At 52.3% G+C, this 27420-nt stretch overlaps 3 protein-coding genes across 3 annotated transcripts in view; 2 read left to right on the forward strand and 1 right to left on the reverse strand.

Moving 5' to 3' along the window:
• The window catches only part of HDAC1 (histone deacetylase 1), a 32683-nt gene extending 21702 nt beyond the window's left edge, over positions 1-10981 (forward strand). Inside the window, exons 4-14 of the mRNA XM_043909607.1 lie at positions 3473-3547; positions 5271-5409; positions 5870-6011; positions 7088-7180; positions 8394-8502; positions 8584-8724; positions 9282-9390; positions 9490-9620; positions 9875-10027; positions 10547-10595; positions 10860-10981. Coding sequence (XP_043765542.1) covers positions 3473-3547; positions 5271-5409; positions 5870-6011; positions 7088-7180; positions 8394-8502; positions 8584-8724; positions 9282-9390; positions 9490-9620; positions 9875-10027; positions 10547-10595; positions 10860-10887 — 1169 coding nt within the window. The 3' untranslated portion in view covers positions 10888-10981. The remainder of the gene's footprint in view (positions 1-3472; positions 3548-5270; positions 5410-5869; positions 6012-7087; positions 7181-8393; positions 8503-8583; positions 8725-9281; positions 9391-9489; positions 9621-9874; positions 10028-10546; positions 10596-10859) is intronic.
• A 626-nt stretch (positions 10982-11607) lies between these two features.
• On the reverse strand, positions 11608-13991 carry MARCKSL1 (MARCKS like 1). Its single transcript, XM_043909608.1, has 2 exons — positions 13690-13991; positions 11608-12881 (listed from the first exon to the last, which is right to left on the reverse strand). The coding sequence occupies exons 1-2, from the start codon at positions 13774-13776 to the stop codon at positions 12372-12374; spliced, it is 597 nt and encodes a 198-aa protein (XP_043765543.1). The 5' UTR covers positions 13777-13991; the 3' UTR covers positions 11608-12371.
• An 8433-nt stretch (positions 13992-22424) lies between these two features.
• On the forward strand, positions 22425-27102 carry LOC122698182 (translation initiation factor IF-2-like). Its single transcript, XM_043908876.1, has 5 exons — positions 22425-22502; positions 25476-25581; positions 25822-25835; positions 25954-26457; positions 26812-27102. Exons 1-5 carry the CDS (start codon positions 22425-22427, stop codon positions 27073-27075), a joined length of 966 nt encoding a protein of 321 aa, XP_043764811.1. The 3' UTR covers positions 27076-27102.
• The last annotated feature ends 318 nt before the right edge of the window (positions 27103-27420 follow it).

A 27420-nucleotide genomic window follows, 5' to 3' on the forward strand; every position in this document is an offset into this window, starting at 1 on the left:
GTTTGGGGGGATAAGTAAGATAATGTATTTAAAGCACTAACTGTCAGTGAAAGTGAATAGTAGCTTTCGCTCTTACGACTTACTGCTTTTGTTATTTTCAAATCTTCCAAGGCAGACAACATAGTAGGCCCTTGGGTGTGCACTAGTTTGGTTCTGGCTCCCAGTTTGCTCCAGTTTTCCCAAAACCAGCATTCTAAAGTTGTACATTAAAAAATTAGGTCTGAGCTTTTCTATCATTGAAAATGGAGGTAAGAAGGATGAGGCTTTCTAAGGACTTCAGGGTACTTAACTGACATGAGTCAGAGAGATGTCACTTAGTGCAGTGCTTTATAACCAGGGGTGGCTACAGAGATAACATCAGGGATGGAGAGCCGAGCTCTTTTTCAGTATTTACTAACACCTAATCTAGGAAGTTGGGCTTTCCTGGTGGCTCAGTGGTAAAGAATCCCCCTGCCAACACAGGGGATCTGGGGTTCAGTCCTTAGGTTGGGAAGATCCCTTGAGAAGGAAATGGCTGCCCACTCCAGTATTCTCGCCAGGGAAATGCCAAGGACAGGGGAGCCTGGAGGACTACAGTCCATGGGGTCACAAGAGTCCAACACGACTTAGCAAATAAACCATCACCCTGAACCTGAGAAGTTATACCTCTAGTAAGACCAAATATGTCAGATTTCCTTGCTCTTGGCTAGAATGTAATTTAAATGCTTTGTGTTCCCTTTGAGACTTTGAGAATCTAAATTAGAAGTTCTGATCTAATATTTAATAATGGGAACATAAATAAATGCATTTTGGTGGGGGGCAGATAGTCTATCAAACCATGAGGCCCACGGTAGAAACATGATAAAAGGAACTTGTGCTAATAAAATGTGGAGGCAAGCTTTTCCATTTTATAAACCTACAGAGGTGAAATGACTTTCCCAGCAAGACAGTGGTAGAATGGAGAATGGAACTCTAGTTTCCTGACTCTGGAGTATTTTATATATTTATTTTGGCTGCGCTGTGTGGCATGTGGGTGGGACTTTAGTTCTCGGACCAGGGATCAAACCCACATCCTCCACATTGGAAGCATGGAGTCTTAACCGCTGGATGCCAGGGAAGTCCCTAGAATATTTTAAAATATGTTGCAAATAAAATATTTCAGACACACAAAAAAAGTATAAAAATAATGTAATGAACATCCATGTTCCTATAATCAGCCTAAGAGAGAAAATATTACCAATACAGTTGAAGTCTCCTGGGCATCTCTATTTGATCACATGCCCTTTTTCTTCTATTCCCCTCTCCACCCCGTTTCCACCAGTACTGCCACCAAGGAGTAAGCACTATCCTGAAGTCCATGTTTAATCTGATACATCTCTCTCTGCAGTATGTTTTTTACTGCCCTCTCAACATACATCTCTCCCATATCTCCCATATCTCTCACCCAGTGTTGCTCCCTGTCATTCTAAAGCCAGGCTAAGAATGAGAAAAGTATTTATAGTGGCAAGAGAGAAAACCCATAGAAAAGTCCTCCCTAGTATCACAGATTAGTCCAGGTGAGGGTCTGCTCTCCCAGTTTACCCCTTTTCTGTCTGTAATCACACAGCTCCTGGGACTAATGGACTGGCCATTTGAGCTGCATGTTGATGTGGGGCCTGAAGGAATATATATTTTCTCATTTCTAAAATACCAGTTTCTTTCCATGGGGTCTCCACATCAAACAGGACTATAAGCAAAGCTTTAGAAACCCAGACAGGCCAAACCCACCAAAGGAGGAAGCCGCCAGAGAGGGAAATCAATTGCCAATGAATAAATAAATAGCCTGGCCTCAGGGATCAAAGTTCTTATTGACACAGCCTCCCAATGTTTACCTGGGAAGTGAGGGAGAGGGCCACCTTATGCTTGCCCCCTCCTGCACACCATCCTTCCTCATAGCACTGTTCTTGGCAGGGCTCCAGATCAGAGCACCCTCCCGAGTTTAGGGCAGTACTGGGGTTGGTAACTGTTGTGGCTGATGCAAAACTTGAGCTTCAGCTGTGTCTCAACAGGTCACCACAGTCTAAGCTGGGCTCTCTTACCCTTCTCATCCTAGGACTCCGCCTCTTTGCTCCATTTTTTTTTTTTTTTTTTAATTTTTATGATATCTTTATGCATTTGTTTGTTTATTTGGCTGCACTGGGTCTTAGTTTCAGTATGAGGGATCTTCAGTGTTTCATGTGAGATCTTTCATTGCTGTAGTTGGTCACTGAAAGTGAAAGTGAAGTTGCTCAGTCGTGTCCGACTCGTAGTGGGGTCCGACTGGTAGCGACCCCATGGACTGCAGGCTCCTCCGTCCATGGGATTTTCCAGGCAAGAGTACTGGAGTGGGTTGCCATTTCCTTCTCCACTCTTTGCTCCATTTTATTGATAACAGTGAGTGCAGTGTGAAGGCTGAGGCAAGAGAACATGGATTTAGCCCCAGCCCTGCCTCTAACTTCTGGGTATCATTGATATCTCAGCAGTTTCCTTTTTTGTGAGAGGAGACTTGGAGCTGTAAAGTTCCTCTCTAGCTCTGAGTCTGTAGACTTCAAATGTGCTTCCCTTCCTGTCTTTTTCATTTTATTTGCATTATTGTTTGCATGTGTTTCCACATTATGTGTTAGTTTGTACTTTTACCCTTTTAAGCCTGAAATAACTTTCCTTCAGTTGTTACTTGTAGTAGAAAGAGCACTGAACTGTGGGAGTCAAGACACCTGGACTCTGGTTCTACCACTGCCTGGTTGTATAGCCTTGGGCAAGTCAGTTAACTTCACATGTTTGTTCCTCTGCACAGTGGGGTTGATATGGGTCCCTATCCATCTTTTATGGAGTTGTTATGCAGATTCAATGAGATTGTGTATGTGAAATTACTGGGGAAAAGGCCAGAGTATATTTTCGTGGGCTTTTAGGACGGACAGACCAATCCTTGAATACTGCCTCTGCCATTTACCTCTTTGAGCCTGTCCCCACTTACAAAACAGGAGCAAATCCTACCTCAGAAAGTTGTGTAAGCATAGATGACACCAGGTATTTAAAGCACTTAGCATGGTGTCTGGCATGTTGTTAAGCATCAGTGGATGATAATAAAGGTCTCTATTCTTTGCTTCCTTGTTGACCAGCTGGAGTGAGATCCAGCAACAAACCCAGGCTGGAGTAAGAGGCTAAATTTTTCTCCCTCAGGAATGAAACAACATTTTCCAAGTACTTACTTGCTGAATGCTTCCCCATGTAAGGTTTCTATTAATCTTCTCAAGAATTAGATGAGGTGGATATCATTATTGCTTGTTAAAGATAATAAGCCAAAGCTCAAGAAAGTTAAATGACTGGACCCAGCCCCACAGCCAGCAAGCAGGACGGCCTGGACAAGAACCCAAGCCTTCTGAATCCAAATGCTGTGTTTTTTCCATCAGCTCATAATTATGTAAACAAAACCAAAAGGAAATTGTGGAAACTAACCTTTTCGTGTTTTTTCAAGTCAACGTTGGTGAGGACTGTCCAGTATTTGATGGCCTGTTTGAGTTCTGTCAGCTGTCTACTGGTGGCTCTGTGGGTAAGGAATATATACCCTTCATTAAGGACTGTTCTGGGTTGTACCAGTGAGGTCTGTCTTTTAGGCTACTTCGCAGTGAGGCTGACCTGTGACCATGTAAAATGGGGTTTTTACGTTAGGTCCTTAAAATGTTACTCTGCTTCAGTCTGAGCCCAGGTTCAATCTGACATGGTACAGATATGTGTCCTTGCCTGTCCTTTCCTACTAAGACATCCTGTATACAGGAACTCCCTGCAGACCTCATGGGGTTGTTGAGATGCTGAACATAAAAGTAATTTGTGAACTGCAAAGTGCTGTAAAAATGGGAAGTGTCATCATCTGTGTCTTACAAAAGAGCATGGTAATTACGTTTAGAGGTCAGAAACACTCCCCACGTATATCCCACTTCCATTAGTAATATCTATGTTATCTCTGGGAACACCCTACCATTTCTTAACAAATATTTATTTTTCTGTGATCATTGTTTTTTCTCCTCCCCTTTGCCCACCACCTCCCAATATAGTCTCAGAAAACGAAGTATACAGAGAAAAAAAATTGACTACAATCACACTATCCATGGATAACTGTCATTATTACCATTTTGGTATTTGTATATCCATGCTTTTTTCTTTGTGCACATATCTGGACAAAACATATATTCATCTATATCTTACAATTTGTTGTATATGTATAGTTTTGTGCCTCCCTCCTATGTTTTTTACTTATTAAATCTGGTTTTTATTTTTATTTTTGGTCATGCCATGTGGCTTGCAGGATCTTAGTTCCTGGACTAGGGATTGAACTTGGGCCTGTGGCAGTGAAAGTGCTGAGTCTAACCACTGGACTGCCAGGGAAGTCCCTACTTAGTAAATCTTTTTTTTTCCCTACTTAGTAAATCTTTAAAATTTATCTGTAATAAAGTTTAGCATGCTATCTAGTGGCTGCATGATTATTCTATGTTATGGACCAACTTCACTTGATATAGTTGGTCCACTCAAGTTGCTCTATGTTGGTGTTTTTTTTTTTTTTCCCACACCACGTAGCTTGAAGGATCTATCTTAGTTCCCTGGCCAGGGATTGAACTTGACCCTTTGGCAGTGGAAACGTGGAGTCCTAACCACCAGACTGCCAGGGGATTTCCTTATGTTTTTGTTGCTGTCAAAGTCATACTGCCACAAAGGCACTTGCACACATGGTGTGTATTTTTCTCTCACTTCTTCTTGGACCTATTTGTACTTCAAGCCTCTGTCTACTACATTTGGTATCTTCAAAATATTTTGACCATGAACCACAGTAAGAAATACATTTACACTTAAAATCCAGGTTATAGACGCACTCACGCACACACATCCTCTCTTGCTCTGCAGCTAGTTTCACAAAAGAGTGGTTACCTTTACTGTTATTCTGATATTTTTATTCTAAAGTCTGTCTCATTTAAAATAATATATATACAGTAACCATAGCCCACTAAATCAATTTTAAGACCTACTAGTGAGTTTTACCACTTTCAGTTTGGAAAACAGTTTTTTTAGAGTAGCCAATATTGTGTTTATTCCCATTGGAGCAGGCAGAGGGAGAGGGCTAGCTGGTGAATTGTACAGTTCAGCTGTTAAATAGGCAGATCCTACCTCTCACTGGGTTCCCATGGTTTTTGGGGGAAAGGGGAGAGAGAGCCAAAAAAGAAAAAAAATGGGGGGAGAGAGAGACTTTGTGACAGGCTTGTGTTTTTCCTTCCGGTGCCCAGCAAGTGCTGTGAAACTTAATAAGCAGCAGACGGACATCGCTGTGAATTGGGCTGGGGGCCTACACCATGCAAAGAAGTCCGAGGCATCTGGCTTCTGTTACGTCAATGATATCGTCTTGGCCATCCTGGAACTGCTAAAGTATGCCTGCCTGGCCTTGTCTCTTGGAGGAGCACCTTAGGCCAGGTTCCCACTCCCCTCTCCCCCGGGCTTGCCTCCCTAGTTTGCTTTTCCTAGCGGCGTGCCGGCTAGGATGTGTTTGGTGAGTGTCTCTGGCCATCCTCTCCTTGACGAGGCCTTGATTTGATCTGAGCCCACGGCAAGATCAGGGGCAGGTGCTGCTCAGATCCTGCCTCCAGAATGTCCTTGTGTGGCTGGAGTTGACCCTGGCTGTAGAGTAGGAAGATCGGACTTGGTCGGCTTGGTCAGGCCTCTGGAGACACCCTGCCGCTCTTCCACCTTCCTTCAGCCAGTTTCCACGTCTCTGGTGCTTAGAGATACCTGAGGGAGGCAGCCAGCCCGGTAAGCTGGGACCTGGCGCCCTTGGCGCGTCCCACTCCCAAAGAGCCCCCAGAACCCCCTGACCCCCTTCTGATCCTAGGTATCACCAGAGGGTGCTGTATATTGACATTGATATTCACCACGGCGATGGCGTGGAAGAGGCCTTCTATACCACAGACCGAGTCATGACTGTGTCCTTTCATAAATATGGAGAGTACTTCCCAGGAACTGGGGACCTACGGGTGAGAACTCCCTTCAGGGGCCAACCAGCTCACCCTCAGCTGCCAGCTCTAACTCTCCTATCTCATGTCACCAAAAACCACTTCCTGCCTCTTCTGCCATTCAGAGACCACACACCTGCCACGGTCTCTTTCCCTCTCTTGTTCTGGAGGAAGGGAATGATGGAGCATACAGGTTGTGAGGGATGGGGGCCTCCTGACTCTTTGCACTTCCCTCCTGGCCACAGCTGAGTTGCATCACACTGTTCAGATGTCCCAGACAGCTTGAATTTTAGGCTAGAAATATCAGGTTCTCTCCCATGGGCTAGGAATTGGGAACTTTGTGAACCAACTTAAGGGTTCTTAGTATTTTTAGGTTACCTTCCCCTTTGACCATCTGACTGAAAGCTGCTCTCTCCCCAGAAATGTACATAAAATTTTACATTTGATACTGAATAGTTAATAGACACCTCCTCCTACTGAAGCCCATCCATGGACCTCAGGATAAGAATCCCTGGAAGCTAATTCGTTAAAGTCTTCTGCTTGTGTTAGCATGGATACAATGAAACCACCCACTTTGCCATGCCAGTGGCCCTTGGGTGAAAAAATGGCATTAAGTCAGTTTGCTATGGCAAGCATTAGAATAACTGAGCATTTACAATTTTGAAGAATTCTTCTTTGCTGTCTGCTTTCCTTCCACACCTCCCTAGAGTTGAGGGTGGGGGAGTAGAGGAGTGAGCAGTAAAGCATTCTGGAAAAGGGTTGCTGTAGGGTGGGTGTTAATTCTGTGGTCCAGCCCCCAGCCACCTTTAACCCAGTCCAGAGGAAGAGGTCTCATGCTGTGGGGGTGGGATATTCAGTCTCTGGCTCCATAAATGGTTCTCAGCCTGGGTGCAGACTCTGGTTTATCCAGAGACGTGAGCTAGAGTTGTCCTGCCAGTGAGGGGAATGGTGCTAACTTGCTCTGTCCCTGGCCCACCTCATGGACCCAGCTTCTCTCTCTGAGAACCACTGCCTCTTTCCTTAGCATTCCAGCCCCTACCCTTGAGCTTCCTCCTAGCTTCATCTTTCAGTTTTACTTTAATGTCCTTCTTGATTAGGATATTGGAGCTGGCAAAGGCAAGTATTATGCTGTTAACTACCCTCTCCGAGATGGGATTGACGACGAGTCCTATGAGGCCATTTTCAAGCCGGTAAGTGGCGTTTCCACCACTGGGCTATAAATGGGATTGGTCTAAGGGAGGGGTAGCAAAAGCATCTCAGGGATCTCTCCCCACCGAGAGGCTGGCTGGAAATGAGATGGGTGAACCCTGGATTGCATGCTGTATGACTAGTTTGGAGAACAGAATTCCTCCAAGTATATATCTGAATCTGTTATCAACACTGTTGTTATACAGGAATGTCTAAGGCATGATCTGTGTCCTTGAAGACCTCACAGTCCATGGTGTAGCCCATGGTGTGGGAGGCAGGCACATCCCCAACAGCATGTGGTCAGTGCTGTTTTTGAGGGATGAACAGAGGAACGAGAGAAACTGTTGCCTGAGCTGGGGAAAGGGTAGTCAGAGGTGATTTCACAAGAGGTGGTGACATTTGAGCAGGACTGAGAAATGAGGAGTTACTCGTGTGAAGAAGGCGGGGGCTGGAGGGGAGGGCTGGCAGAGGGAACAGCACCATCAGAGGCACAGAGGTGCCAAAATGTAGCATGTAGGCCTGTATGATGCGGGGAGGGGTGTTGAAAGATGTGGTAGAAAATATTTGTTGGGTTAGTATTTCTTTCTTTTTTTTTTTTTGGGTTAGTATTTCAAAGGGAGCTTTGAAGGCCATGCTGAGGAGTTAAATCTTCACCTGTGAGCAGCAAGGAACCAACCATTACTAGAGTAGTAACCTAGTTAGGTCAGGTAGTAGTTTGGCAAACACCAGGTGCCTAGTATTAATACATACCTAATAGTAAGGGTGACAGAGAAGCCTGAGTTACAGTCTCCGTCCGCAGTCACATTGGAATCTAGTTGTGAGAATGAGAGATATGACAGTGAGGCAGGTCCTTATAGTGTGACGCTGAAAGTCTGCAGGACATAATGCACCGAGCAGATGCAGCTCAGGGTCAGAAGAGCTTCTTGGAGCCAGTGGTCCTGGACCTGGAGAGCAGGGAAGGATGTGGAGAATTGATAAGGAGGCTGTTTTAGGCTCAGCATTACTAGAGCTAGAAGGCTCCTGGAAAACTGAACAAAGTAGGGAAATGGGAAGCCCAGATTGGTGCTCCCTTTTCTCTACTCCTCAGCCCGGGGGAGAGGAAAAAAGTAGGAGTGGTTAATAAGGAACAGAAGAAAGTGCTGTACCCACACTTTTCAGCCTGAACCCCAGATAGGTTTTCTTGAGGCTGGTGGTGACCAGGTTGTGTCCTTTCAGGTCATGTCCAAAGTAATGGAGATGTTCCAGCCCAGTGCAGTTGTCTTGCAGTGTGGATCTGACTCCCTGTCTGGGGATCGGTTAGGCTGCTTCAATTTGACCATCAAAGGTGAGTCCAGGTAGCATAGGGATGGGCAGGCAGGGTCCTGCTGGGTGCTTCTGTAACTTGGCACCCCTTCTCCCACCAAAGGGCATGCCAAGTGTGTGGAATTTGTGAAGAGCTTCAACCTGCCTATGCTGATGTTGGGAGGAGGTGGCTATACCATCCGTAATGTCGCCCGATGCTGGACATATGAAACAGCTGTGGCCCTGGACACGGAGATCCCTAATGGTAATGGCCCCAGGGCCAGACTGGGCCGGCAGTGCTGGAGCTCCTGTGCCTCGAGCTCACGCCCACTTCCTGTTGGCTCTGCAGCGTCTTCCTCTTCAGATTCTGATTCTCTTGCTAGCCTCTTGTGATTTTCAGACCATAGCCAACAGTTTTTTTCTGAGTCCTTTAGCTGCCCCTGTCCATTCTCCCTTGACTTCTGAATTATCAGTAGTTATTTATAGCTTTGGAATTCATACTCTATAGGGTAATTGGGGTAGTGAGTGAGGGAGTACTCTCAATAAATATTGCCTAAATTTTTCTAAACCAGGCGCTTCAGCCTTCTCCTTATACACAGGCATTCTCTCACACACACACAGACACCACTGGTGTGGACACTGGAGAATGGCTGTGGCTTTTAAACAGTTGAAATTCTATAGGTACCCAAGTCTTACCCCATCCTGAAGGCATGCTTCTGTTTGATAATTGGGCTGACAGGCCCAGATAAACCTGCAAATGCTTTTCTCAGGGTTCCATGGTGGCCAGATCTCTTAACTCTCTCACCCCCCCACCCCAATTAGAGCTTCCATACAACGACTACTTCGAATACTTTGGACCAGATTTCAAACTTCATATCAGTCCTTCCAATATGACTAACCAGAACACTAATGAGTACCTGGAAAAGATCAAGTGAGTATACCCCCGCCCCTCACACCCCTAATTGAACATTTCAAGCTCAGGTCGGTCCCTGACCAGAGCCCAGCCCAACCTCTGTACCATTGGCCATAGACAGCGACTGTTTGAGAACCTGAGAATGCTGCCCCACGCACCTGGGGTCCAAATGCAGGCCATCCCCGAGGACGCCATTCCAGAGGAGAGTGGTGATGAGGATGAAGAAGACCCTGACAAGCGCATCTCAAGTAAGACCCAGACCCCAGGGGCCTCTACTTTCCTACTCTGTAGGCTGTTCTTACTTCCCTCCACTGTTCCTGCCTCCACGTTCTCTCCAAGCTGCCCAGCTGTTGAGAACCCCAAGTGCTCGTACCTGTAGGGATAATTTAATTTAGAGTCCAGGTCCCCTTCCCTCAGTGTCTTTTGTGGAAACATGCAGAAAAGCAGTCTTTTCTGAGAGAGAGAATCTGCTGTCTCACTGGAATGTTCCATTACCTCCCAGTCTGTTCCTCGGACAAACGAATTGCCTGTGAGGAAGAGTTCTCCGACTCTGATGAGGAGGGAGAAGGCGGGCGCAAGAACTCTTCCAACTTCAAGAAAGCCAAGAGAGTCAAAACAGAAGATGAAAAGGAGAAAGATCCAGAAGAGAAGAAAGGTGAGTTTGGGTTGGGCCTGGACTTGGGTCTTGAGCCCCAGGCCCTGGAAGATGAATTTATGTAGGGCACTGGGGTGGGGGGGTGGGGGGAGCTGACTTGGCACTGTCAGCCCCTTGGGGTACTCCTTTCTGTGGTTCCCAGAAGTGGCCCACAGAAGAATGAAACTCCATTCGTCATCCTCACTGGCTGATTGAGCCCTGCCAGGTTCCAGAGCCAGGGACATGCCTGGGCTCCCCTTGGTCAGGCGCGGCCCTCACATACCTCCCAAGCCCTTTCCCAGTGCTTCACCCGTTTCCCAGGGGGCTGCCTCCACCCACTGCGTTTAGGCTCTAGCAGGCTGGGAAACCGGTCCAACCTGTTTGTTCTCTACAGGTCTAGCTGGAAGGGCTTGGGATGTACTTTTCTCTTTTGTATGTCCACTGAGCTGTGATGTTGGGAAGGGGTTTCAGTGTAAGTGGAGATCCCATGGGTCTTTCAGAGGGGCTGCCCTTGACCATCCCTGCATTCTTATGTTCTAGAAGTCACAGAAGAGGAGAAAACCAAGGAAGAGAAGCAAGAAGCCAAAGGGTGAGGAAAGAACTGCCTGTCTTCTCGCTGGCATTGGAGCACCGGCCCCTTTGTCCCAGCACACCAAGAGGGACAGCTGGTCCAGCTTACAAAGGCCTCTTTCAGGGACCAGTCTGTCGTTTCTGCAGTTCTAGGCAGAGCTAGGAAGCCCCAGCCTTCAGCAGTCACCTGGGTAGCCAGGGGCCTGAGGAAGTCATTGTACCCTTCCTTTTTCCAAGGCCTCTAGGGTCGGTTATCTGATGCCAGTCTCTGTTCTCTCCACAGGGTCAAGGAAGAGGTCAAGTTGGCCTGAAGAGACCTCTCCAGTTCTGGCTTCTTGCCAAATCCCCACCTTTATCCCACAACCCTTCAGATTTTATATTTTCTATTTCTCTGTGTATTTATATTAAAATATATTAAATATAAATATCCCCAGGGACTAGAAAGGAACCAGGGCCCTGAGGTCAGGGCACACATTAGGTGAGCTTTTCTAGTAGCTGCCTCGCAACCCATCCCGCCCAAACTCTTGAACCCTAATGGGTACTGGGTGAAAGGGATCCGCTTAAGCAGCCATAGGACAAAATCTTGAAGTGCCTGCTTCGTAGCTTTGAAAAGGTGCCCTTACTGAGCATTTGAGAAGGGGTAGCTGGGTCTTCAGGGACTTCCTGTTGTTTTTAGGCTCTTAAGGTAACATTGGCCAGTTTTAGATTGGTTCTGTTCTCATGCCTGCCCTCTCTGTCTTCCCCCAATTCTGCAGGTGAAGATTGGTAGTCTAGTTTCCTTTTTGAGATACTATATTCACTTTTGTGAGAATCTTTGTAATAAAATGGTACATTTCTATACTCTCTTGAGTTCATCTCTACTCTGTAGTATCCCCTGGGTTCACGTCTCTGCCCTTCCAGTGTCCATGAGAACCTGGGCAAGCCTTCAGCGAAACCCCAGACTTACCTGTCTTGATCCCCCCCATCAAAGCTTGAGCTTGGCCAGTCTTCTCACCTTCACCCCCAGAAGACCACTCATGAAAAAGCACCACTAAAGGGACAACATTTATTCCTTTTCCAAATGTTACAGTAAAACCAGGTGGAAGAGAATGGTTTTAGCAGTTAGAAAAAAAAAAAAAGTACAAATCTGGGGTTTGGCCATTAAAAGTTATTTACAACAATGGGAGGGGGAAAAAAAGACAACGAGAAGTTGTTTCACATTACAGACCTCCCGCCCACCCCAAAGCTTAATACTTGCTTACCAAGTCAAAAAAGGAGACACGGGTTGATTCACAAGCTGGAGGTTTGAACTTGAGTAAGACATTTATAAAAACCTAGACAGGGGCAGTGTTCTCCCCAGCCCAGGTGCCACTAGGCACAGCACAGAGACTAAAAACTCAACAGGGGGAGGCTGGACACTCAGGGTTTGGGGGTGTAGGCACCCCCACATCTGGCTCAGGGATTTGGGGAGTAAACAAAACCTACTTGGAAAAGAACTGGGTAAGAAAACCAGCAAATGCCTTCGGCACAGGTGGGGACAGGGAAGGAGGTAGGGCCAAGGGCAGGAGCATTTCACATCACTAACCTAACTTGGGGAAACTGCAAGGGACCATCTTCAACTGGCCTTAAGAGGAAGACCAGATGGATGATAGGAGAATCCACAGGAGGGAGAGAAGGAGAGGGAACGTGGCTAGGGGGCAACAGCCCCTTCCTTTCTGGGCACAGGAAGGCAGCCGGGGCACCAGGTCCAGGCAGTGACCTCACAAGGACAGCACAGTTTTTGCAGCTTAGAGATCACCCACCTGCCCCCACCCAGCTACTCATTCTGCTCGCTGGCCGGTGCAGGGTCACTCTCTGGCCCCGAGGGAGTGGATGGCTCTGCGGCCTGGGGCCCTGCCTCTTCTGCGTCTCCTCCCTTGGCGGCAGCGCTGGCCTCTGCCCCTTTGGCCTGGGGCTCCTGGCTCTCGGGGGTGGCAGCAGCCTTCCCTTCCTGGGCAGTGCCCTCCTCGCCGCAGGCACTGATCTCCCCCTGCTCCTGCTCTTCCTCTGTGGGTGAGGAGGCAGACGAATCACCCCCACCCTCCTTCCGATTTCTCTTGAAGGACAGGCCGCTCAATTTGAAAGGCTTCTTGAAAGAGAATTTCTTCTTCTTCTTGGGGGTCTCCTTGGGGGGGACCTCCCCCTTAGCCTCAGCGCCCTGGCTAGGGGGTGCTGGTTCAATGGCATCACCAGTGGCCCCCGCTGCCTCCTCTGTTCCGTTCACGGGGGGCGATTCCCCTTCACCTTTGGGGGATAAGTCTCCATTGCTTTTCACGTGGCCGTTCTCCTGCAGGGCAGAGAAGACCACAATGAGGGTCAGGGTTCTAACTCCCCTCACCCAGCCCACCCAGACATCGGGGTCCCCAGTCATTCCACCGCACCCCCAGAGCCTGGTTGTAGCCTCAGCCCAGCGGCATCTAGTCAAACCTCTCTCTCCTGCCCCGCACAGGGATACAGAGGCCGCGGCCGGCAGGAGGCGCTGGGATCTCGGGGCCCCCCACCCACCTCTCCCGGGGCGCGCTCTCTATTCCGCGCAGGACCGCCCGAGGCCGCGGATCCCGGACGGGCGGGGGAGCCGTGCAGCCGATATTGGGCGGGAAGCCGCCCCGGGGCGCTGTTCCCTGCACCTGGACGGCCTATTTTCCCAGCCGCCGGCTTTGTGTAAAAGGCCCCCACCCACCGCAGGCTCTCCTCACATCGCGGCTCCTCCCTTAAAAAAGGCATTGGGATATTGAGGTCGGGTCTGCGGGGGGAGTGCCCTCGCCTCCGGGCACCCGCCCCGCGGCCCCCGGGCGCCCCCTTGGCGCGGCCCAGCAGCGCCTTTGTTCCCCGCGCTGCACTCGGGGCGGCCAGGGGGCAGCGCCGGGGGCCGGGGCCGCGAACAAAGAAGGCGGCGGGGCCCGGCCGGCGCCCCCTCCCCGCCCCTCCCCTCGCTTCGCCCGCGGGGGCTGCGGCGCCGAGAACAAAGGGACCGGGCGGGGGAGGGGGCGCCGCGTGTCCCGGGCCGGACAAAGCGCGCGGCCCCGGACCGGGGCCCTAGAGGGGGCGAAGTACGAGAGGAGGGGGCCAGGTCGAGCCGTGCCGAGCGCACCCACCTGTCCGTTGACCTTGGCGGGGGAAGCGCCTGCTGCCTCCTCGGCGGTCACGTCGCCCCGGGGAGCCTTGGAGCTCTGGCTGCCCATGGTGGGGGGTTCTGCTGGGGGGGCGCCCGGAGCCGCCCCGGGCTCGCGCCGCAGGGGATAGTTCGGTCGGGTGGGCCTGGCCGGCGGAGGGGTGGGGCTCGCGTCTGAGGGGGAGGGGTGTCGGGGGGAAACCAAGCTGCACCCCCGCTCCGCGCCCGACCCGCTAGCTGCGCCCACCGCCGCTCCGCTCCGCTCCGCTCCGCGCCAGAATGCCGCCTGCCGCCCGCCGAGCCTCCTATATATATGCGCCCAGAGCTCGGGGCGGGGCCGGACATTTAAATAAGCGCCCAATCGAGGGGCGGAGGCGGACCCAGGCCGCGGGCCCCACTTGAACGGTGGGCGACGCTGGCGGTCTGGTCCCCCAACCCACTCGGCTCCCGGGGGCAGGTGGGGTTCAGGGCGGGAAGCAGGGAGGCGGGTCCCTACGCGAGCTGGGCAGAGAGGGGGCTCCTAGAGGAAAGAGAAGGGAGCAGTCATCCCCTCCTCTCACCGCCCACCTCTCAGGGTGGACGCCCTAGCTCCAGGAGTGGCCCCCATCTTCTTAGTCCTGCATTGGCAAGCCCTGTCAGTCTCCCCCTAGAACTGGTCGAAGGACTCACATGCCCAGACTCGTCAGCCGGCGGGCTCCAGAGAATGTGGTCATGGCAGCCGCAGGGCCCTAGCTGGGTTCTGTGCCCCCTCAGGCCTGGAGATGGGTCCGAGGTCCCGCCCACGTGCTGCCTGCCCCACCAGCCTGGGAGGTCTGCCGCGCCGCAGGGTTAGTCTGGTGAGTCTGGTGAGGTGGTCCCTTGTCCCTCCTGTCAGTCCCTCGGTGGCCAGTCACACTAAGCCCCAACAGACAAACTCACCTTTGGTCCATCTTCTCTCAGACCCATGACAAAGTCCCCCCTGGGGGATCTTAGCAGGTATTTCCATCCCCATTAGAAAGCTGAGGAGCCTGAGGCTCAGAGACCTGGACTTAACCTGTCTGACTTCAGCACTCCCCAGTCACATCCGCTCCCCTACATCAGGGTTCCCCCCAAGACAGCAGAGGGAGCCCAGGAAGGGGCTCAACAACCCTTAAAACACTCCAGCTCCTCAGGAGGAGAGGCCTTGGATGGTCCCTTGAGCCAGCCCCCAAGCTGCCCAGTCCAGCCTTCATTCAGCCCTGCCTGAGTAGGGGACCCTGGAGACAGGGGCCGGGTGGAGGTGGCTGGAAACTGCAGCTGGAGCCTCCTGCCGCTAGTCCAGGCCAGGGGGAACCCCAGAGTCCTGGCTGGCCCCGGATGTGTGCGTCCGGCTGCTGCCCTCAGCCCCCAGGAGGAAGGAGATGGGGGCTGGCGGAAGCCAAGTGTTGCAAAAGCAAGGCTGTGTGTCCTGGACAGCTCAGCACGGCCCTCCCTTGTTCCCTCCCTCCTACAAGTAAGGTCTCCTGGGAGGCCTGAGGCTGTGAGGTGTGGAAACACCCCAGGGCCTGAGAAATCAGGAACTCCCACAGATCTGAGGACAGGGCTGAGATGACTTCTACCTGCAGCGCTCACTCCTGTAGCCTCCACCCCCACCCCTACTCAGAGACTACAGAATACTCTCGGCTTCATTAACGCCCTGTTTTTCAGAGTGGACACAGATTCGGAAAGGGAAAATGACATGTCCAAGGGTACACAGCAGATACCAGTAACTGAGGGTAAGACAGAGTTTGGAGAGACCTGTAAAAAGGGGCTGTGAACTATAAGGAAAGTCCCGGAAACAGTCTCTCTTGAGATCTGGGGCTGCCTGGTCAGAGTGGGAGGCAAGAAGAGCCAGCTCTTGGGACGGGAAGGCGCACCATGCCCTAGGGCAACTCACTGACAGGACAGTGACTTCTCCACCCCTGCCAGTAAGGGATGGACATCGTGACCCGCATTTCTGTCTTGACCACAATAGGGAACCCACAATGCTGCCAGGCGCTGCCAGCTCTGGCTGGCAGGGCTCAGATGAAGGCTGTGTGAGTCCTGGAGGGGTTGGAGTCAGAGGTTAAGATCCCAAGGTCCCCAATTTCCAGGCTCTGCTCTGGTGGGGATGAGTGGCGCATCGTTAGGATGATCCCAGGAGGAGAGGGGAGCCATCGAGGGCTAAAGGATCCCAAGCCCCCAGAGCCCCAGAAGGAGGCTGGTCCACAAGGGAGCCCTGCATCCCCCACCAGACATGGAAGGAGGCTGAGGAGGGGGCACCTGAGAGCTGAATCCCTCAGCAAATCCAGGTCCCAGCTGAATTCAGCCTCTGGAAGGGGGAAGAGGCTTGGGATGCTGCGGGGGTGAGTGGGGGTGGTAGAGCAGCCCCCACAGCCCCCTCCATCCACACTGCAGCTCCTTTCTCCCCAGCTGCTGCCAGCCCAGACAATGCGCCCATTGTTCTGTATCTCCAGGGGCCTGTGTGCAACTGTGTGTGTCTGTTTCTCTCTGTGTGTGACTGTGTATTGCTCTGTATCTGTCTGTGTGTGAGAGAGACTTTGTGACTCTGTGTATATGTGTGTGTGTGTGTGACCAGGTGTGTACTTTTGTAGTTGTGTGAGTTTGCATCTTTGTTTGGCAGTGTGTATTAAGGGTGAGAGAGACAGGCTTCGTGACTCTTGATGACTTTCTGAGACTTTCTGGGTGTGTGTGCCTGTCTGTCCTTGAGGTTGGGTTGGTGACTGGCTGTGACTGGGTGTGTGACTATGTGTATGTGCATGAGAGAGTGGCTACTTTGTGTTTGTGTGAGTGGCTGTGTGTGCCTCCGTGGGTCAGATCGTGGTGATCAGGACCTTTGAGATATGAGCTTTTGCCAGGACAGAGTGGCAGGGGCAGGAAGAGTGGGGACTCTGAGATGGACAGGGGAAGGGAAGCTGAGAGACTAGAATTTTCCCACATCTTCCATCTGTCCCAGTTCTCCCATAAAGGCTCAGACCCTGGTCCTGGCCTGAGATGCTCCTAGTTCCCATGGACAGAAGGGAATGAATGGGACCCCAGGAGAGCCCTAAAGGAGAGGGGAGGGCAAAAGAGAACACCACCTCATAAAGAAGGCTGTGGGGGCATGGGAGGCCTCTGAGGAGGGTCCTGAGATGGAGATCAGGTTAGATGCTAGATGAGTGGGCAGGATCTTATCAGGAATGGAGGACAGGCCTTCCAAGGGGAGGGACCAGCATATGCCAAGGCCTGGAGAGGGGAAGAGACACCAGAGGACCGCTAGGTCCCAGTGGAGACCTCAAGAATGGTGACTTGGAGCAGCCCATTTCCCAGCCCCAGGGTCCCCATCTCCTTCCAGGGAGGATCACCTGGACCCAGAGACTTTATAGTTCTAGCCCCAGCTCTGCCTTCCTTTAATTGTAAGCCAGTTCTCTCCTCTCAGGCCTCAGTTTGCTCATCTGTACAGTGACAGCTTGGCCTCTGTGATTCAAGTGCACAGACTGGAGTTCCTCCTTCTGCTCCTACGTGGCAGAGTGTCAGCTGTGAGTCACGCCGGGCCCCTGCCCGCAGGGGTTTCCCATTGGGGAGGCTGGTAATGCCTTAAGAGGAGAAGAAAGAGCTAGAGCAGGGTCAGATGAGAGACCTGTGGGTTGCATGGAGGAGGGCCCTGTGGGAGGGCCAAGGGTTGGAGGAAAAGCTTCCAGTAGCACAAGGGAACAGCAAATGGTCTGTGTGGAGTGGGGATGAAGGCAGAAGCTTGTTCTAGAGCAAAGTTAAAGAGACAGGGTTCTAGGATCTGGGGACTGGCTGGTACAGGGATGGGGTGAGGACATGGGAGTGAAGATTTCTGAGTTTTCTATTTGGGGTCCATGATCCCATGACTGAGATAGGGAATCAGAGGAAAAATAAAGCTGGCAGGGGGTTGTGGAATTTAACCTTGTTGAGTCTGAGGAGCCCAGAGAAAATTCAGGGGGCCATCCAGGAGGCAGCCTGTATGCTTCAGCACATAGGCATGTGATCATGTTTCCTGAGCCAAAGGCCAAGCCCCAAAGGCCAGACTCCGGCTAGTGACCTTAAAGGGGTAACAGACAGAAGGTTTTAAGTCAGAAGTGACCCCAGGAAATCTGGATCTCTGGTTGCTGCTAGTAAGAGGGTGACTGGAGCCAAGCAGTGCATGAGGTCACCCAGGAAGTCTTGGGGCAGTGGAAGCTCTGCCATTAGCCAGGCCAGCAGCAGGAGAGGGCCCCAGGGAGGGAGTCAATGGGAGGGGAAGGACAAACCCTAGAGCACAGACGCATGGGGATCCTGGACCACTCGGGAGAGTTTTGAAAAGGTAGGAATGACCAACGGTAATAATCACAGCTGCTACTAATACATGCCTGTTATACCACGTTACTGCGTGACCCAGTGTTCCCCTTTATAGAGGTGGATGCTGAAGCCCAGCCAGGTGGAGTGTTCATTAAGCAGAAGAGGAGGAGGTCAGGTCTAAGAGAAAGTGGTTTCCAGGCCCTCTGAGGAGCAGCCTCCACAAAGGGTCCTGCTGCTTCTGGTTTGGGAGGAGCCATTACGGATGTCAGCAGGGAGAGCATGGCAGCTGCAGGACCGGGATCCCTGGAACTGGACTCCCCAGCACCCTGGGTACGCTGGGTTCTGGCTGGGTTGTCAGCAGGCCAGTCCTGGGCCTGGAACCTGAGTCTGGATTCTGGGCACCTCAGGGACCCTTCCCTGACCCACCATCCTACCAGTCACCACATCACAGAGACAAGGGATCTGGAAAGTTTCTTTTCAGGATTTTAGGCCACTCAGCCCTTTTATTTCTCCCTTTCGCTCCCTCTTCCCCTGGGGGTGTGTGTGTGTGTGTGTGTGTGTGTGTGTGTGTGTGTGTGTTGGCAGTGGTTGTGCAAACTGGACAAGATCCAGCCACTATCTAATAGAGCTGTCTCTCTGGGGCTCAATTTCTCCAATAGCTAAGAGGTGTGTAATCCCAGCTCACCTGCCTATCTCCCCCAGGCTCAATGAGGTCACCAGAAATTCAACTCAGTTCTGGGCTGCTCTCGGCCTCTCCCTTGCCCCTGCCCCTCCCCTTTTCCCAACTTTCAGTTTCTTTTCAGATCCTCAGGTGCCTTTGTGGCGAAGAGGTGGCCAAACCAGTGGAATTTGGATTGCTAACAAATTTCCAGCCAAAATCCCCCATTTAGGGGAAGTCCCTTTAAAAGGGAAACTGAAACTCTCTCCTAGTCCAGTCCCAAGTCCCACCCCTTCCTCTCCACACTGCTCAGATCTTGCCCCATCACCTCTTCCATTCAGCCTCCTCCCCCAAATGATTTGGATCCAAGCTCCAACCACCTTCCCGCTTTGTGACTCTGGACAAATCCCTTCCCCTTACTGAGCCTCAAAATGCCCACTCCATACAGCAAGGACATCTGGCACCACTTCCGGTTGTGGCAAGGGTTCAGTCTCTGACTAGATGAACCTTCAAAGTTGACAAAGTGGTGTTGGAGAAGACTCTTGAGAGTCCCCTTGGACTGCAAGGAGATCCAACTGGTCCATCCTAAAGGAAATCAGTCCTGAATATTCATTGGAAGGACTGATGCTGAAGCTGAAACTCCAACACTTTGGCCACCTCATGCGAAGAACTGACTCATTGGAAAAGACCCTGATGCTGGGAAAGGTTGAAGGCAGGAGGAGAAGGGGACGACAGAGGATGAGATGGCTGGATGGCATCACCAACTCGATGGACATGAATTTGAGCAAACTCCGGGAGTTGGTGATGGACAGGGAAGCCTGGCGTGCTGCAGTCCATGGGATCTCAAAGAGTCAGACACAACTGAGCAACTGAACTGAACTGAAGGGTTCAGTAGGTGTTGTTGTGTTGAGGCAATGGTAGTGGTAAAGAACTGGCTCCATCATGTCCCAGCTATGTGGCTTTAGGCCTGCTCTGAGCCTCAGTCTCCATATCTGTAAAATAGGAATGATGATTATACCCCCTTCTCAGGGTTATTGTGAGATGAACGACCTAGTATCATGACATAGAGCCCTAAGAACTAAGCACCTGAAGTGCGCAGCACATGGGAAAAGTTGACAATGTTCCTAAGTGTGATTATGTGAAATCCTGGGCCAGGGCCATTCTCTTCCCTTCCTACCCTAGAGATAGGAGGTGGGGGTCTAGGGCCACCCTGGGATAACCTTGTATCCCCTCCATCAACTTTCTTCCTGGGCAGGTGGTAGAGAGACTGTTCTAAGGATGCTGAAGTGTTCAGAGGGAAATTTACTGGGCTTAATCAGTTCCTTAAAAGGGAAAGGAATCTGCCTCTCCCCAGAACCCTGAGGATTCTCTTCCTTTTCTCTCACACTCCAGAAGTATCCCCCGGGGACCTTCTTTTAGTGATTTTTCCCAGAAAAGACATACTGTGGACACCCCTTGATGTGCACATCATCTGTCTCATCCCAGCTCCTCCTCACATTCTCCTTCCCTCCCATCTGTCTGCATAGGGAGGTCTGGCATCTCTGGGGACCAGCCTGCAATGCTCCAGGTTGTGCCTCAGAGATGGGACTCCCAGCCTCACTTCCCTCTTTTTTCTTCTTGGCCTATTGATCTTCAACTCTCTTGGCTTTTTAGGTCCTCAGGGCTGATCTTCTCCTACCTCAGGGCTTTTGAACAGTCTGTTCCCTCCACCTAGAATGCCTCTTTCCACTTCTTTACTTGCTGAATTCCTACTCTTATCTTTCTCTCTCTCTCTTTTTTTTGCCATGTGGCATGTGGGATCTTAGTTCCCCGACCAGGGATGGAACCCGTGCCTCCTGCAGTGGAAGCATGGGGTCTTATTACCCACTGGACTGCCAGGGAAGTCCCTCTGCTTTCTCTTAAACCACTCCCAAGGACTTTCCAGATTCCCCAGGAGGAAGAGATGGCTCCCCCACCACATACTCCACACCCCTGGGCTGAGGGTTCCCAACACTCAGCTGCCCAAACCAGAAACCTGTGCTGCATAACTAGGCCACCCCCATCAGCTCATCCTCCCCTGTCTCCATCTCCATGATTGGCCTTTCTCACCTGGACCTGGGCCATTTCATCAGCCTTCTCACTTGTCTCTCTGCACAAGTCCAGCCCCTCCATTCATTCTCCTCTGCCTGAGAATTACTTTCCAATAGGGGGTGCTCAATGAATAATCTGTTGACAGATGGAGTAAATGAGTGAAGGAATGAATGAAAGAAATGTAGAATCAAACACATCCCCCTTGGCTTCAGACCTTTCTGTGGCTCCCTACTGCCCTCAGAACAAAGTCTGTGCCTTACATTTGAGATCCTCACTGATTCCCCATAGCACACTCTGGGCTTTCCCCCAAGCCCTAGCCTGCTCTCCTTCCTGTATTCACGTGCAATTGTCTTTCTTCTCTGCTATGCAAGAAGCGATGTTGAAATAATCCATGATGGGAAGAGATGGTAGGAACCTAACTAAAGAGAGTGGGGAGAGTGAGCCAACACCAACACTTCCTGGATTAGAGTAGACTCTGTCCTCGGGGCTGGGGACTATGAGCAGGACCTGGAATCTTCAGTTTGAGATGCCTATTAGCATCCCCGTGGAGACATCAGGCTGGCAGTTAATAGATCTATGAGCCTGGACTCCAGAGGAGACCTTTGGAGGCCTCCCAAATTTGAAGCCACAGGACTGGATGGGATCCACTGAGAGACGCGGCTCAAGAAGACACCGCCAGGGCCTCTCCAGCATTGAGACTCTGGATGGGGAGCCAGCAGGTGGGTTCAGCTCATGGGCAGAGAAAGGAAGAGAACCAGGAGCAGGGTATCCTGAAGACTGAGGGAGGAAATGGCTTCTAGAAGGAATGTGTGATCTGCCAGCTCAGATGCTGCTGAAGGTGGAGGAAGACAGAGGAGGAGAGGTATAGGAGGGGTTTGGGGGGCAGAAGTGACAAGTCTTAACAAAAGACAGGATGATGGGAGTCAGGAGGGAGGGCCAAGGATGGTGCCTGAGGGTCTGGCTTGGGAAATGGGGGGAAAGAGGTGCCAAGTTGCACTCAGGAGGTCTAGAGGAGGAGCAGTGGGGCACCACAGAAACGGAGAGGTCAGCTTTGGACAGGTTAAGTCGAAGTGCCTTTGGAATGTTGTTGGGATCTAGACATCTGGAATGAAATCTGTGTTGGAGAGAAGATCCCTGTATGTGTGTGTCTATCTGTCTCTGTAACTCTTCTCTGTCCTTCTCTATGTGTATCTATAGGAGAATCTGTATGCTGACCATTATGAAATCTCTGTCTTCAGCCCAGATCTCTCCATTACTCTGGCTGCCCTTGGAGACCACCCCGGATGTGCTACAGGGACCTCCAAGACACAGAACAACTGGCTCAGGACACAAATCAAAAAGGACAGAGCTGGAGGCAAGATAAACCAAGGAAGAGTTGGTCAGACTGGTCCAGACAACAGTGAAGGTGGCCTGAACTAGGCGAGGGCAGAGGGCAGAGGTGGAGATGAAGTGCAGAGACATTCAGGCAGTGGAGAGCACCAGAGATGGGGGCGAGGATCCATTGGAGGGAGGGGGGCTAGAGGAGGAAGGGAGCTGACTCTGGGGGTCCGCTGGGTGTGGGCAGTGGGGGTTGCTGTCTTGCATTTACCTGTTAATGTGACAGAGAGACCCCCCCAAAAGGACAGGGGATGGGTTACAAGTGGCTCTTATGGAGGGGGAGGGCGAGGCTGTTGACCACAGAGCGGTTGAGTCAGGGTACCTGCCCAAAGATGGCTCAAGCCATCAGCCCCCTCTGCCGGATCCCTGCAGGGAAGCTTGAGCTGATCCACTCCCAGCCTCGGTCCCAGGTAAGACCTGCAAGAGTGTATAAAGGGGACAGCAACAGGTGCCCAGGGCCTTGGACCTAGTTGAGGGCCGGAGACCACTCATTGCCCACCAGAGCAGACTCTGAGACCCTGCGAGGGCTGTAGGCCTAGAGATGCCATGAGGGGATCATGTCCCTCCCTTGCTTTAAACCTGTCCATGGCTCTCTACTTCCTCCTGGAGCATGTCCAACCCCTTTTCCTGGCTTTCAAGGTTCTTGAAGCACCAGGCTCAGCTAGCTCCACCTTAGGCAAAGAGCCCTGGCTGCCAATCTCATGGTTCCCTCAGCGGGATGACAGCTTCAACGATACCACTGCAGCCTGCAAATCACCAAACCTTTCTCTATGCTGCCAGTTCTGCTTGGATTGCTACTTCACATATAGCTGCACCCAGGGCCGGCCCATCTGTGGAGACTCGACTCAAGGAAATCCTCCAGAAGGCTTTCCTGGGGGACTTCCCTGGCAGCCTGGTGGTTAAGACTCGGAGCTTCCACGGCAGGGGGCATGGGTTTGATCCCTGATCTCTGGTCAGGGAACTAAGACCCCACATGTCATATGGTTTGGTTAAAAAAAGGAGGGGTGGGGGTTTCCTGACCTTGCAGAGGAGTCACTATGCCTCCCCAAATTAATGTCACCCTCCTTTGGCACCTTACTGAGCTGGCGTATGCCTTTCTCTTTCTATGACCTGTGAGAGTCTGGGGAGCTGGAGAACTTTGGGTTCACCCAGTGTACCCCATGGGGGGGGCCATGGGTGCATTAGGACATTCAAGGGTGGCTGCAAAGGTCTTCCCAGCTCTGTGGGTTCAGTCTAACTCAGTATGTGTAGCTTGGGAGGACACAGGTCATTACCCCCCAAAGTAGGGAGAGCCAGTGAGCAATGAAAGCTGCTTTATTTGGGCAGTGAAGGGCAGGAACATGGAGACCCCAGGAGAGAGGGCGAAGGGACAATCTTCACCCACAGAAAGGGGACAGAGGGCTGTGCAGTGCTCCCAGGCCATCTTCCTGCTCATCCTGGCTTGGCACAAGTTAGCCTCGGGACCGTGATGTGATGAACCTGAAGCTGTTTCCCCAAATTCCTGGAAAACAGACATCAGTGACACTCTTCCGGGACCTGGGGCACAGGGCGTGCCACTGAGCACACCAGACTGTCCTGGCTCCTGCGCAGCTCTGCTGTGAACTTGGGGGCGTCCTTGGACAAGTCACTTCATGGCTCTGAGCCTCAGTGTCCTTATATGAGGATAATGGAAACATCAATGGTACCTACCTCAAGGGTTGTGATGAAGCATGCAAAGTTTTAGCATAATAACTGGCTGAAAGTAAATGTGGAATAAATATTAGGTGTTACAACTGTTTTATTAAGAGACCTGGGTTGTGGTCCCAGTTCTGCCACGTTTTCCTCTCCGGACCTGCCTGAGTTTCCATCTATAAAATGGAATGTTGAAGGATTAAATGAAATAATGGATGTGGCAGAGGCTCGTCAGATGCGTGATCGTCTTTGCCCCTCTGAGGTTCCCCTTCCCTGGGGTTGCAGAGGAGTGGTCACCTCCACTCTGACAGGTCTTTGCTGGGCTCTCTGTCCAGGCAGGATCTGCTGCCACAGGGCCAGCCCATCTCCTCCCCTCTGTCCGTGGGGCAGAATGAGAGGAAAGGGCTGTGGTTGCCCCAGCAGGGACTGTGGTTACACAGGACGAAGGACTTCCTTCCGGACTGCAGGATGCTATCCTGGGAAGGAGCCAGAGATCGTGGGACTGATGCTGCCGAGGGGAGGGGTTGCTTCCAGGGGAATATCCAGACCAGGCAGGTTAGGCCAGAGTGGGCCAGTGGAGTGAATCAACTCAGCAGTGACCTCACTTCCAGAGATCTTGGAGGGCCCTGTTGAAACCCATCTCATCCCCACCCCACTACCCCCTGCCCACCACCCCCAAGATCAGAGAGACAACAGAAAGGAACAGAGACATAGCCAAAGGGGTATTACAAGATAGATAGCTAAAGGCAAAGGGCCATGCATGAGACAAACATGCAGGCTGTTCCCTCCAGCCAGACTCTTCCCAGAGTCTGGAGTGGCTGCTCTCTCACCCTTCAAGCCTTGATCTACAGTTACCTCCTCAGATAGGACCTCCTGGCCAACCCATCCATTCAACACCCTTTAGTGAGCCCCTGTTATGAGTCAGATCTGTGAACAAGACACAGGCTGTGCCCTCTCCACACAACATAGCACTTGGCCCACTTCATCCTTCTCAAACACAGAACACTGTTTATCTCTGACTTCTCTTTATTGTTGTCTCCCCACCAGAATGTAAGCTCCATGAGGGAGCCTCAACTATTCTTTTCACCAATTTGAACTCAGTGACTCAGAATATACATCTGACACAACCCTCTAAAATAGGCCCTGATAAATACTTGCTGAATAACCGAATGGACACAGAAACCAGGGACAGACAGACACACAGAGAAACAGAACCATGTTCAGAGGTGATGCAACATTCAGAGATGCCCCCAAATGTGAAGCACACACAGACACACACGGGAGAGTGTCCTTCAAGCAGACCGATTCACTTAGTTCATTCAGCTTGGTCACCAAGCCTGGGGCTGGGGTCACTCTTGTCCTGAAACTGACCCAGTTGGTGACTAAGGCCATGATCTATTCTGGTTTCCACACTCCCTGCGCCAGGCTCAACTTGGCACTGTGTTTGAAGAGCCCTCTTTGAAACTCTATTCTACCCCTTTAGTTGTCTTTTGATGAACAGAACTTTTAATAGAGACGAATCTATCAATCTCCTAAAAAAATGTGTGTGGTGGTTTGAAAAGGGCAGGATTGAGTAACCCCGCAGAAACCCACGCCCAGCCTGCGGGGCCTTTCTCACTGCGGCTCATCCCCTCTGGGTCCTCGAGCCTGGAAGGCAAGGCGGCCTGACCTCATGCCCGGGTATCACCCTTCCCCACCCCAACCTCCGCCAGGTCCCGCCCCTAGGCCCGCCCCTCCGAGGTCGCGCCCTCTGCGGGCCCCGCCCTTCACCGGCGCTCGGGGGTGCCGGGGAGCTAGATCGCTTTTCCTCCTGCCCAGGTATTGTTAGTTAATATTCTGCCACCGGTGCTTCCACCTAGGGAGGGAAAACTGGGCCGCCAGGACGGGGGCAAATCCGACTCGCTCTGGGATTACTCCCACTGCCTTCCGTGGACAGTCGCTTCAGGCCCCGCCCTTAACCACCCAGTTCCGCTCCCTCTTCCCCCTCCCAGCCTCAGTCAAGCCAGCCTATCCAACCCCTGACCTACCCTCGGGTCTGGGGATCCGCCTCTTCCACAGACCCCGCCCCTGCCGTAGGCTCCGCCCCTCCCCCGAGGCCCTCCGCGGGCCTCCGCCCCGCCCTCCCGGGGGCCTCCGCCTCCGCCCCGCCCCGCCCCGCGCGCTCACAGGAGGGTCGGGCGCGCGCCGTAGCAGCTGGGCCCCGCACCGAGGGCACGTCCGCCACCCCGGTGGCCCCCGGCAGCAGTAGGAGGTTGCGCGCGGGTCAGCGCCAGGCAGTGCCCGGCGAGCGGCTGCGCTCCGGGCTCATCCAGTAGTCGCCGAGGCTTCGGCGGTCGGCGGGCGCCCGCAAGACCGGGCTCCGGCAGCCCTAGAAACATAACTCCTAGTCCAGGCGGTGCGGGGGCGTGGCCTGGGGGCCCCCGTAGGGGAAACAGGGCAGCGGTCCCCCCAGGAGGCGCGACTCGCTGGGAGGAGGCGGCCTCCTCGGATCAGACGCCGCGGGGCGAGGGTCGGGATCACTCCTGGCCCAAGCTGGGGAGGAGGGAGATTGGAGGCCCCTCTCGGAGTCTTCCCAAGGACCCGCGCTCCTCCTCCCCGCCTGCTGCCAGACCCGGGGCCTTTATCTCGCCTGCACCCTCCTCGGGACCCCTTCACCGGGACAGAAGAAAATTCATCACCAAGTGGGCAGTCTCGGTGAATAGCATAGTGTCCAGGCCGCCTGGTCCTCTTCGGCCTCTTTTAATAACTGCTGGGACGTGGAGGGGGAGGCCTGAAAGCCCATATTCCCCTCGGGCCCCGCTGTTTTTAGCAGGAGGCCTCAGCTGCCAGAGCCGGGTGGGGCAGCACCAGGCCCTCTGGCGGGGTCTAGTCGGTGGTCTTTCTTCACCACCCGCTGCAGGGGCAGGGGGTTGGTCACCACCGCTGGGGGATTCCCTGGGACGCTAGTCCCGCAGGGTCAAGGACAGAAAGACAAGGACAGAGGCAGCAAGAGGGGCCCAGGAAAGGTCAGCTGCTTTTTGGATCAACCCTTCCTTTTATTTCAACCAGGGGCCTCCATCTTCTGCTTACACAACCGTGATGGTGCGCTCAGGAAGACGCCACACCTCAAGAGGCCTCACTGTTTCCAGGCTTCAGAGCTCCCCACCTCTGCCCCCCTGGCCCTTGCAGGAGCCTTTCCCTTGCTCCAGGAAACCCTTAAATCAGAGGCGGAAGGCTCCTCAGCCAACTCTAGTTCAGATATATCTGGAAGCCAGGGATGAATCTGTGGGTCTCCAATACACATATGTTTCTGGAAGCAATCTAGAAATCTAGAAAGGGTCCCTGACACCTGTCCCACCCTCCCGCCAAAAATTAAAAAAAAAGTTAAAAACCCTAACGTAAGTTTTTTTGCAGAAAGGGAAATAGATTCAGAGAGGGACAGCGAAAAGCCAGTTTACTCTGCCTGCCCCTACAAAGGGTAAGACAACTTCCCTGTGCCCTTGTCCTGCTCAGGGCATGGGGTTCAGGGCTCATAGCCCAGGTTGGGCCCTGCTCCCCCACCCCCTGGGGAACATGTTGGCCCTGTGCCGTTTTCTATACTGCCAGTTTGGGCTGTTTCCCCCAGTGACTCACACTGGCTGCTGGGAAGAGTGGGCAGCTATTCGGAGTCCCCGGAAC

Source organism: Cervus elaphus, chromosome 8, assembly GCF_910594005.1.
Source record: "Cervus elaphus chromosome 8, mCerEla1.1, whole genome shotgun sequence".
Classification (NCBI taxonomy): domain Eukaryota; kingdom Metazoa; phylum Chordata; class Mammalia; order Artiodactyla; family Cervidae; genus Cervus; species Cervus elaphus.